The sequence below is a fragment of the Cherax quadricarinatus genome, unplaced genomic scaffold, assembly GCF_038502225.1.
Source record: "Cherax quadricarinatus isolate ZL_2023a unplaced genomic scaffold, ASM3850222v1 Contig640, whole genome shotgun sequence".
NCBI lineage: Eukaryota > Metazoa > Arthropoda > Malacostraca > Decapoda > Parastacidae > Cherax > Cherax quadricarinatus.
Window position 1 is genome coordinate 20,001 of NW_027195666.1, and position 12,500 is coordinate 32,500.

A 12,500-nucleotide genomic window follows, 5' to 3' on the forward strand; every position below is an offset into this window, starting at 1 on the left:
GATGGTTAGCGGGATAGTTTACCTGATAATCATAGGGATAGAGGGAAAATTTACCTGATAGTTATAGGGATAGTTACAGGGATAGTTTACCTTGTAGTTATAGGGATGGTTAGAGGGATAGTTTACCTAATAGTTAAGCCTGGGCTAGTGATAGTCTTTCTACAATTTTCCTGTAGCGGAAATTTAGGGATAGTACTACGATAGTCAGCTATTTTTTTTAAAACCGTAGGATTGACGATAGTTTAGTAATAGTTATAGTAGTAGTGGTAGTGGTAGCAGTAGTAGTGGTAGTAGTAGTAGTAGTAGTAGTAGTAGTAGTAGTAGTAGTGGTAGTAGTTGTAGTAGTAGTAGTAGCAGTAGTAGTAGTAGTGGTAGTAGTAGTAGTAGTAGTAGTAGTAGTAGTGGTAGTAGTAGTAGTAGCAGCAGTAGTAGTAGTAGTAGTAGTGGTAGTAGTAGTAGTGGTATCAGCAGTAGTAGTAGTAGTGGTAGTGGTATCAGCAGTAGTAGTAGTCGTGGTAGTAGTGGTGTGGTGGTGGTGGGTGGTGGTGGTGGTGGTAGTGAGTGTGGTGAGTAGTGAGCGGTGGTAGTGGTGGTGGTGGTGGTATCAGCGGTAGTGGTGGTGGTGGTGGTGGTGTCAGCCCGGTGGTAGTGGTCGTGGTGGTGGTGGTGGTAATTGGTGGTGAGTGGTGGTGGTGGTGTGGTGGTGGTATTGGTGGTGGTGTGGTGGTGGTGGTGGCGGTGTTGGTGGTGATTGGTGGTGTATCAGCGGTGAGAGTAGTGGTTATTGGTGGTGGTGGTGGTGGTAGTGGTGGTGGGTGGTGTTGGTGGTAGTGTGGTGGTGGTAGTGGCAGTAGTGGTAGTGGTGGTAAAGTGGTAGTGGTGGTAAATGGTAGTGGTAGTGGTGGTGGTGGTCGTGGTGGTGGTGCCGGTGGTGATGGTGGTGGTGGTTGTGGTGGCGGCCAGCGGTGGTGGTGGTGGTGGTGGTGTGGTGGTGGTGGTGGTGGTGGTAGTAGTGGTTGTGGTTTGTGGTGGTGGTGGCGGTGGTGTTGGTGGTGGTGGTGGTTGTGGTGGTGGTGGCGGTGGTGGTGACGGTGGTGGTGGTGTGGTGGTGGTGGTGGTGGTATTTGTGGTAGTGGTGGCAGAGTAGTGGTAGTGGTAGCAGCAGCAGTGGTGGTGGTGGTGGTGGTGGTGGTGGTGGTGGTTGTGGTGGTGTGTGATGTAACAGTGGTAGTGAGTGTGTGATGGTGGTAGTCAGTAGTAGTGGTGGTGGTAGTGGCGGTGGTAGTGAGTGGTGGCATTGGTGGTGGTGGTGGTGACAGTGGTGGTGGTGGTGGTGGTGGTGGTGGTTGTGGTGGTGGTGACAGTGGTGGTGGTGGTGGTGGTATTGGTGGTGGTGGTGGTGTTTGTGGTGGTGGTGAGTGGTGGTGGTGATGGTGAGCGGTGGTGGTGGTAGTGAGTGATGATGATGGTGGTTGTGGTGGTGGTGTGGTGGTGGTGGTGGTGGTGGTGGTAGCGGTGGTGGTGGTGGTGGTGGTGGTGGTGAGTGGTATTGGTGCGATGGTAGTGGTAATGGTGGTGGTGGTGGTGGTGGTGATGACGGTGGTGGTGGTGGTGGTGGTGGTGGTGGTGGTTGGTGGTGGTGGTGGTGGTGGTGGCGGTGGTGGTGGTGGTGGTGGTGGTGGCGGTGGTGGTGGTGGCGGTGGTGGTGGTGGTGGTGGTGGTGGTGGTGGTGGTGGCCGGTGGTGGTGGTGGTGGTGGTGGTGGTGGTGGTGGCGGTGGTGTTGGTGGTGTTGGTGGTGGTGGTGGTGGTGGTGGTGTGGTGGTGGTGGTGGTGGTGGTGGTGGTGGTGGCAGTGGTGAAGGCGGTGGTGGTGGTGGTGGTGGTGGTGGTATTGGTGGTAGTGACGGTGGTGGTGGTGGTGGTAGTGTGGTGGTGGTGGTGGTGGTGGTGGTGGTGGCGGTGGTGGTGGTGGTGGTGGTGTGGTGGTGGTGGTGGGGGTGGTGGTGGTGGTGGTGACGGTGATGATGATGAGTGGTGGTGGTGATGATGGTGGTGGTGACGGTGGTGGTGGTGGTGGTGGTGGTGGTGACGGTGGTGGTGGTGGCGGTGGTAATGGTGGTGGTGATGATGGTGATGGTGAAGGTGATGGTGGTGGCGGTGGTGGTGGTGGTGGTGGTGGTGGTGGTGGTGGTAACCGGTGGTGGTGGTGGTGGTAGTGGTAACGGTGGTGGTGGTGGCGGTGGTGGTAGTGACGGTGGTGAGTGGTGGCGGTATTGGTGGTAACGGTGGTGGTGGTGGCGGTGGTGGTGGTGACAGTGGTGGTGGTGGTGGTAACAGTGAGTGAGTAGTGGCAGTGATGGTGGTGGTGGTGGTGGTAGTGGCCAGTGGTGGTGGTGGTGGTGGTGGTGCAGTGGTGGTGGTGTAGTGGTGGTGGTGAGTGGTGGTGAGTGGCGCAGTGAGTGATGGTGGCAGCTGCGGTGGCTGGTGGTGGTGGTGGTGGTGGTGACGGTGATGGTGGTGGCGGTGGTGGTGGTGGTGGTGGTGGTGGTGGTGACAGTGGTGGTGGTGGTGGTGGTAGTGGTAACGATGTCGTGTAGTAGTGATGGTGGTGGTGGTGATGGTAACGATGGTAGTGATGGCCGGTAGTGGTGGTAGTGGTAGTGGTGGTGGTAGTAACAGTGGTAGTGGTAGTAGTGGTAGTGGTGGTAACGGTGTGGTGGTGGTGGTGGTGGTAGTGGTGGCGGTGGTGGTGGTGGTGGTGGCGGTGGTAACGGTGGTGGTGGTGGCGGTGGTGAGGTGGTGGCGGTGGTGGTGGAGTAGTAGTAGTAGTAGTAGTATCTGCAAGCGATCATAGTTCATCAATCAAAACTATCGCTGTTAAACTATCGTTGTGAAACTATCGTATAAAAACTATCGTATAAAAACTATCGTATAAAAACTATCGTTTTAAAACTATCGTATAAAAACTATCGTATAAAAACTATCGTATAAAAACTATCGTATAAAAACTATCGTTTTAAAACTATCGTTTAAATACTATTTACCGATCGTGAAAAAATTGTGAAAAATATCTGGATAGTTCGCGATAGTTAAGCAGTACTATCGTAGCGGTAGTTGCGGGTGGCCTAGCCGCCGTTACGACGGAAGTTGAGCGGCGCAGAGGACGCCGCGTGGCGGCGGCCACGGCCTGTCGCTAGCTGGGTGCCGCTCGTAAGTACAACTACCACCATCGCTATAATATATGTAACTATCACCATCGCTATAACATGCGTAACTACCACCATCGCTATAACATGTGTAACTACCACCATCGCTATAATATGTGTAACTACCACCATCGCTATAATATGTGTAACTACCACCATCGCTATAATCTGTGTAACTACCACCATCACTATAACATGCTTAACTACCACCATCGCTATAATATATGTAACTATCACCATCGCTATAACATGCGTAACTACCACCATCGCTATAACATGTGTAACTACCACCATCGCTATAATATGTGTAACTACCACCATCGCTATAAGATGAGTAACTACCACCATCGCTATAATATGTGTAACTACCACCATCACTATAACATGCTTAACTACCACCATCGCTATAATATGTGTAACTACCACCATCGCTATAACATGCGTAACTACCACCATCGCTATAACACGTGTAACTACCACCATCGCTATAATTTGTGTAACTACCACCATCACTATAACATGCTTAACTACCACCATCGCTATAATATGTGTAACTACCACCATCGCTATAACATGCGTAACTACCACCATCGCTATAACATGTGTAACTACCACCATCGCTATAACATGCGTAACTACCACCATCGCTATAACATGCGTAACTACCACCATCGCTATAATTTGTGTAACTACCACCATCACTATAACATGCTTAACTACCACCATCGCTATAATATGTGTAACTACCACCATCGCTATAACATGCGTAACTACCACCATCGCTATAACATGCGTAACTACCACCATCGCTATAACATGCGTAACTACCACCATCGCCATAACATGCGTAACTACCACCATCGCTATAACATGCGTAGCTACCACCATAGCTATAACATGTGTAACTACCACCATCACTATAACATGCGTAACTACCACCATCGCTATAACTTGCGTAACTACCACCATCGCTATAATATGTGTAACTACCACTATCACTATAACCACAACAACTACCACCATCACTATAACATGTGTAACTACCACCATCGCTATAATATGCGTAACTACCACCATCGCTATAACATGTGTAACTACCACCATCGCTATAACATGTGTAACTACCACCATCGCTATAACATGTGTAACTACCACCATCGCCGTAACATGTGTAACTACCACCATCACTATAACCACAATAGCTACCACAATCACTATAACATGTGTAACTACCACCATCGCTATATCATGTGTAACTACCACCATCGCTATAACATGCGTAACTACCACCATCACTATAACCACAACAACTACTATCATCACTCTAACAAGTGTAACTACCACCATAACTATAACATGTGTAACTACCACCACCGCTATAACATTTGTAACTACCACCATCACTATAACCACAACAACTACCACCATCACTTTAACATGTGTAACTACCACCATCGCTATAACATGTGTAACTACCACCATCACTATAACCAAAACAACTACCACCATCACTCTAACAAGGGTAACTACCACCATCACTATAACATGAGTAACTACCACCATCGCTATAACTTGTGTAACTACCACCATCAATATAACCACGACAACTACCACCATCACTCTAACATGAGTAACTACCACCATCACTATAACATGTGTAACTACCACCATCGCTATAACACGTGTAACTACCACCATCACTATAACCATAACAACTACCACCATCACTCTAACATGAGTAACTACCACCATCGCTATAACATGTGTAACTACCACCATCGCTATAACATCAACAACTACCACCATCACTCTAACATGAGTAACTACCACCATCACTATAACATGTGTAACTACCACCATCGCTATAACATCAACAACTACCACCATCGCGATAACATCAACTACCACCATCGCTATAACATCAACAACTACCACCATCGCTATAACATCAAAAACTACCACCATCGCTATGACATCAACAACTACCACCATTGCTACAACATCAACAACTACCACAATCGTTATAATATCAACTACCACCATCGCCATAATATGTACAACTACCACCATCGCTATAACATGAACAACTACCACCATCGCTAAAACATGAACAACTACCACCATCGCTATAACATCAACAGCTACCACCATCGCTATAACATGAACAACTACCACCATCGCTATAACATCAACAGCTACCACCATCGCTATAACATGAACAACTACCACCATCGCTATAACATCAACAGCTACCACCACCGCTGTAACATGTACAATTACCATCATCGCCATAACATGTATAACTACCACCATCGCTATAACATGTACAACTACCACCATCGCTATAGCATGCATAACTACCACCATCGCTATAACATGAAAAACTACCAAAATCGCTATAACATGTACAACTACCACCATCGCTATATTCACAATAACTATCACCGTCGCTATAACCACAACAACTACCACCATCGCTATATCCACAATAACTACCACCATCGCTATAACCACAATAACTACCACCATCGCTAAAACATCACTAACTACCACCATCGCTATAACCTCAATAACTACCACCATCGCTATAACCACAATAACTACCACCATCGCTAAAGCATCAATAACTACCACCATCGCTATAACCACAATAACTACCACCATCGCTAAAACATCAATAACTACCACCATCGCTATAACCACAATAACTACCACCATCGCTATAACCACAATAACTGCCACCCTCGCTATAAGCACAACTACCACCATCGCTATATCCATAACTACCACCATCGCTATAACCACAATAACTACCACCATCGCTATAACCACAACAGATACCACCATCGCCATAACCACAATAACTACCTCCATCGCTATAACCACAATAACTTTTGCCATCGCTATAACCACAACAACTACCGCTATCGCTATAACCACAACAACTACCACCATCGCTATAACATCAATAACTACCACCATCGCTATAACCACAACAACTACCGCAGTCGCTATAACATCAACGACTACCACCATCGCTGTAACATGTACAATTACCACCATCGCTATAACATCAATAACTACCACCATCGCTATAACGACAACAACTACCACCATTGCTGTAACATCAGCAACTACCACCATCGCTTTAACATCAGCAACTACCACCATCGCTATAACATCTACTACCACCATCGCTATAACATGAACAACTACCACCATCGCTATAAAATGTACAACTACCACCATCGCTATAACTTCAGCAACTACCACCATCGCTATAACATGAACAACTACCACAACCGCTATAACATGAACAACTACCACCATCGCTATAACATGAACAACTACCACCATCGCTATAACATGTACAACTACCACCATCGCTATAACATCAACAACTACAACCATCGCTATAACATGAACAACTACCACCATCGCTATAACATGTACAACTACCACCATTGCTATAACATCAACAGCTACCACCATCCCAATAACATTAGCAACTACCACCATCGCTAAAACATCAGCAACTACCACCATAGCTATAACCATAACCACCACCATTGCTATAACCACAACAACTATTACCATCGCTATAACCACAACAACTATCACCATCACTATACCCACAACAACTACCACCATCACTATAATCACAGCAACTACCACCATCGCTATAACCACAAAAGCTACCACCATCACTATAACCACAACAACTACCACCATCGCTATAACCACAAAAGCTACCACTATCACTATAACCAAAACAACTACCACCATCACTATAACCACAACAGCTACCCCCCTCGCTATAGCAAAAAAAAACTACTACCATCGCTATAACCACAACAACTACCACCATCGCTATAACCACAACAACCACCACCATCGCTATAACCACTATAACTACCACCATAGCTATAACCACAACTACTACCATCGCTATAACTACAACAACCACCACCATCGCTATAACCGCAACTACCACCATCACTATAACCACAACAACTGCCACCATCACTATAACTACAACAACTACCACCATCACTATAACCACAACAACTACCACCATCACTATAACCACAACAACTACCACCATCACTATAACCACAACAACTACCACCATCACTATAACTACAACAACTACCACCATCACTATAATCACAACAACTACCACCATCACTATAACCACAACAACTACCACCATCACTGTAGCTACAACAACCACCACCATCACTATAACCACAACAACAACCACCATCACTATAACCACAACAACTACCACCATCACTATAACCACAACAACTACCACCATCACTATAACCACAACAGCTACCACCATCACTATAACCACAACAACTACCACCATCACTATAACCACAACAACTACCACCATCACTATAACCACAACAGCTACCACCATCACTATAACCACAACAACTACCACCATCACTATAACCACAACAACTACCACCATCACAATAACCACAACAACTACCACCATCACTATAACCACAACAACTACCACCATCACTATAACCACAACAACTACCACCATCACTATAACCACAACAACTACCACCATCACTATAACTACAACAACTACCACCATCACTATAATCACAACAACTACCACCATCACTATAACCACAACAACTACCACCATCACTGTAGCTACAACAACCACCACCATCACTATAACCACAACAACAACCACCATCACTATAACCACAACAACTACCACCATCACTATAACCACAACAACTACCACCATCACTATAACCACAACAGCTACCACCATCACTATAACCACAACAACTACCACCATCACTATAACCACAACAACTACCACCATCACTATAACCACAACAGCTACCACCATCACTATAACCACAACAACTACCACCATCACTATAACCACAACAACTACCACCATCACAATAACCACAACAACTACCACCATCACTATAACCACAACAACTACCACCATCACAATAACCACAACAACTACCACCATCACAATAACCACAACAACTACCACCATCACTATAACCACAACAATTACCACCATCACAATAACCACAACAACTACCACCATTGCTATAACCACAACAACTACTACCATCGCTATAACCACAACAACTACCACCATCGCTATAACCAAAACAACTACTACCATCACTATAACCACAACAACTATCACCATCACTATACCCACAACAACTACCACCATCACTATAACCACAACAACTACCACCATCACAATAACCACAACAACTACCACCATCACAATAACCACAACAACTACCACCATCACAATAACCACAACAACTACCACCATCACAATAACCACAACAACTACCACCATCACAATAACCACAACAACTACCACCATCACAATAACCACAACAACTACCACCATCACAATAACCACAACAATTACCACCATCACAATAACCACAACAACTACCACCATCGCTATAACATCACAAATTCAACGATAACGTAATATTAACGAACTCAGCGTAAACTGGGATACAGTAAAGCGCTGTGATTTACGGATAACGATACCGCAAACAAGAGGTGCGTTCGCGGCGCTGCGACGCCGCGAATCCCACGGCAGACGTAAGAAAATTGAAGGATATCGCAAAATGCCCGGATATCGCAAAATATTGTGTGTGTAGAGACTGGCGCATCGCGAACAGCTAAAGTATCGTAAATCACGCGTTACCGTAACTGTATTACGCTAAACGCAAGTGGATAGCGCGAATAACGCGATTGCGATCTCACCGCAAAATAGCGAAATGCTAAAACACGATAGCGCCGGCGAGGGCGATGTAGATATCGGCGATACCGTAAACAGCGCGAAATTAATGCGGTGTTGCCGCAAACAGCGAGAAATCAACGCGACTTTACCGCAAACAGCGCGAAATAGCGAATCCGTTAACGGTTTGTGTGAGAGATTCATTGAATCAGAGCGAATAACAACGGTACCGTTGATATCTGTTTATATCTGTTTATTATTGTTTATATCTGTGTTTCCGGTGCCAGCTGGCTGAGGGGAAGAGGTTTCCAGTACCAGCTGGTTGAGAGGAAGAGGTTTCCAGCACCAGCTGGTTGAGGAGAAGAGGTTTCCAGTACCAGCTGGTTGAGAGGAAGAGGTTTCCAGCACCAGCTGGTTGAGGAGAAGAGGTTTCCAGTACCAGCTGGTTGAGGAGAAGAGGTTTCCAGTACCAGCTGGTTGAGGAGAAGAGGTTTCCAGTACCAGCTGGTTGAGGAAAAGAGGTTTCCAGTACCAGCTGGTTGAGAGGAAGAGGTTTCCAGTACCAGCTGGTTGAGAGGAAGAGGTTTCCAGTACCAGCTGGTTGAGGGAAAGAGGTTTCCAGTACCAGCTGGTTGAGGGAAAGAGGTTTCCAGTACCAGCTGGTTGAGGGAAAGAGGTTTCCAGTACCAGCTGGTTGAGGGAAAGAGGTTTCCAGTACCAGCTGGTTGAGGAGAAGAGATTTCCAGTACCAGCTGGCTGAGGAGAAGAGGTTTCCAGTACCAGCTGGTTGAGGAGAAGAGGTTTCCAGCACCAGCTGGTTGAGGGAAAGAGGTTTCCAGTACCAGGCGGTTGAGGGGAAGAGGTTTCCAGTACCAGCTGGTTGAGGGGAAGAGGTTTCCAGTACCAGCTAATTGAGGGGAAGAGGTTTCCAGTACCAGCTGGTTGAGAGGAAGAGGTTTCCAGTACCAGCTGGTTAAGGGGAAGAGATTTCCTGTACCAGCTGGTTGAGGGGAAGATACAATGTGTACTCGCCTATTTGTGGTTGCAGGGGTCGATTCATAGCTCCTGGTCCCATTTGTGTGTGTTTGTGTACAGATGAGAGCACTTACCTGGGCTGTGGGCGTCAGGGGGAGGGGCGTGGGCGTCGTGTCGAAGTCCTAGCATGGAGGGCATGCCGCCGCCCATGCTCATGGGCGTGACAGGGCCGCCCAGGCCGCCCATGCTCATCCCCGGCAGAAGGGCGTGGTTCATCCACACATGACGTGAGTCTGGGAAAAGTGGGTGTTGCTGATGGGCGGCGAGGGCGGCATGACGTGAATACAGCAGGTGGGGCGCCGCCCCCAGTGACCCACCCGCCCCTAGCGACGAGGTGGGCGGCGTGGGCGGGGAGTCAGACTGTGACCCCAGGCCCAGGAGCTCTTGGATAGCGAAGGGGGAGCGCTGGGGGAGCGTGGGCGCCGTCAGAGCGGTCATGTGGGCGTGGGCGTGCAGGGAAGGAGCGGTCACATGTACAGTGCCGCGGTCCATCATTGTGTGGGCGGGCGGGCGGTGCTTCACACTGCCGCCCACCTGCACCAGGCCGCCCACCAAGCCGCCCACAGCTCTCTACCACCCACAGGGAGACAAAACACCCAATATTAGTATGTACTATATATCTATAAACGTATATTAATATTACACTGTCTATTACACTGTCTATTACACTGTCTATTACACTGTCTATTACACTGTCTATTACACTGTCTATTACACTGTCTATTACACTATTACACTGTCTATTACACTGTCTATTACACTGTCTATTACACTGTCTATTACACTATCTATTACACTGTCTATTACACTGTCTATTACACTGTCTATTACACTGTCTATTACACTGTCTATTACACTGTCTATTACACTGTCTATTACACTATTACACTGTCTATTACACTGTCTATTACACTGTCTATTACACTGTCTATTACACTGTCTATTACACTGTCTATTACACTGTCTATTACACTGTCTATTACACTGTCTATTACACTATTACACTGTCTATTACACTGTCTATTACACTGTCTAAAAAACCATACCCCCGTGTCATTACGATTTCTTAAGTCATATTACACTGTCTATTACACTGTCTATTACACTATCTATTACACTGTCTATTACACTGTCTATTACACTATCTATTACACTGTCTATTACACTGTCTATTACACTGTCTATTACACTATCTATTACACTGTCTATTACACTGTCTATTACACTATCTATTACACTGTCTATTACACTGTCTATTACACTATCTATTACACTGTCTATTACACTATCTATTACACTGTCTATTACACTGTCTATTACACTATCTATTACACTGTCTATTACACTATCTATTACACTGTCTATTACACTATCTATTACACTGTCTATTACACTGTCTATTACACTATCTATTACACTGTCTATTACACTGTCTATTACACTGTCTATTACACTGTCTATTACACTATCTATTACACTGTCTATTACACTGTCTATTACACTTTCTGAGAATTGATTAATAAGACACAGGTGCTACACCTGTGTCTTTATTAATCAATAAAGACACAGGTGCTACACCTGTGTCTTTATTAATCAATAAAGACACAGGTGCTACACCTGTGTCTTTATTAATCAATAAAGACACAGGTGCTACACATGTGTCTTTATTAATCAATAAAGACACAGGTGCTACACATGTGTCTTTATTAATTTATTAATATTCACAAAAAAAATCCTTGAAAATAAAATTAAATATAGCAATTTTTTTTTCATTTATTGAATAAATTTCAAAATTTCTGAAAATTTTGAAAACTAAAGAAAAAAATTCGAGTATATTGTTATTTACGAACTTTTAAGATTTAGTTCAGTTTCTCCTTCAACTTTGTTTCTGGGCAGATAGATGGCTAGGTAGATGGCAGCTGGTTCTGGCAGCTGGTTCTGGCAGGGGGTTCACCCTGGTAGGTAGTACTTCCTGGCAGGTGGTTCACCCTGATAGGTGGTCCTTCTTGGCAGGTGGTCCTTCCTGGCAGGTGGCCCTTCCTGGCAGGTGGCCCTTCCTGGCAGGTGGCCCTTCCTGGCAGGTGGCCCTTCCTGGCAGGTGGCCCTTCCTGACAGGTGGTTCTTCCTGGCAGATGGCCCTTCCTGGCAGGTGGCCCTTCCTGGCAGGTGGTCCTTCCTGGCAGATGGCCCTTCCTGGCAGGTGGCCCTTCCTGACAGGTGGTCCTTCCTGGCAGATGGCCCTTCCTGGCAGGTGGTCCTTCCTGGCAGGTGGCCCTTCCTGACAGGTGGCCCTTCCTGGCAGATGGCCCTTCCTGGCAGGTGGCCCTTCCTGGCAGGTGGTCCTTCCTGACAGGTGGTCCTTCCTGACAGGTGGTCCTTCCTGGCAGGTGGCCCTTCATGACAGGTGGCCCTTCCTGGCAGGTGGCCCTTCCTGACAGGTGGTCCTTCCTGGCAGCTGGTCCACCCTGGCAGCTGGTCCACCCTGGCAG

At 46.5% G+C, this 12,500-nt stretch overlaps 1 protein-coding gene across 1 annotated transcript in view; it reads right to left on the bottom strand.

Annotated features, from left to right (window-relative positions):
* Positions 1-9,732: 9,732 nt before the first annotated feature.
* The window catches only part of LOC138851443 (uncharacterized), a 3,303-nt gene continuing 535 nt past the window's right edge, over positions 9,733-12,500 (bottom strand). Inside the window, exon 2 of the mRNA XM_070080576.1 lies at positions 9,733-10,581. Within this exon, the coding sequence (XP_069936677.1) occupies positions 10,033-10,506 (474 nt within the window). The 5' untranslated portion in view covers positions 10,507-10,581 and the 3' untranslated portion in view covers positions 9,733-10,032. The remainder of the gene's footprint in view (positions 10,582-12,500) is intronic.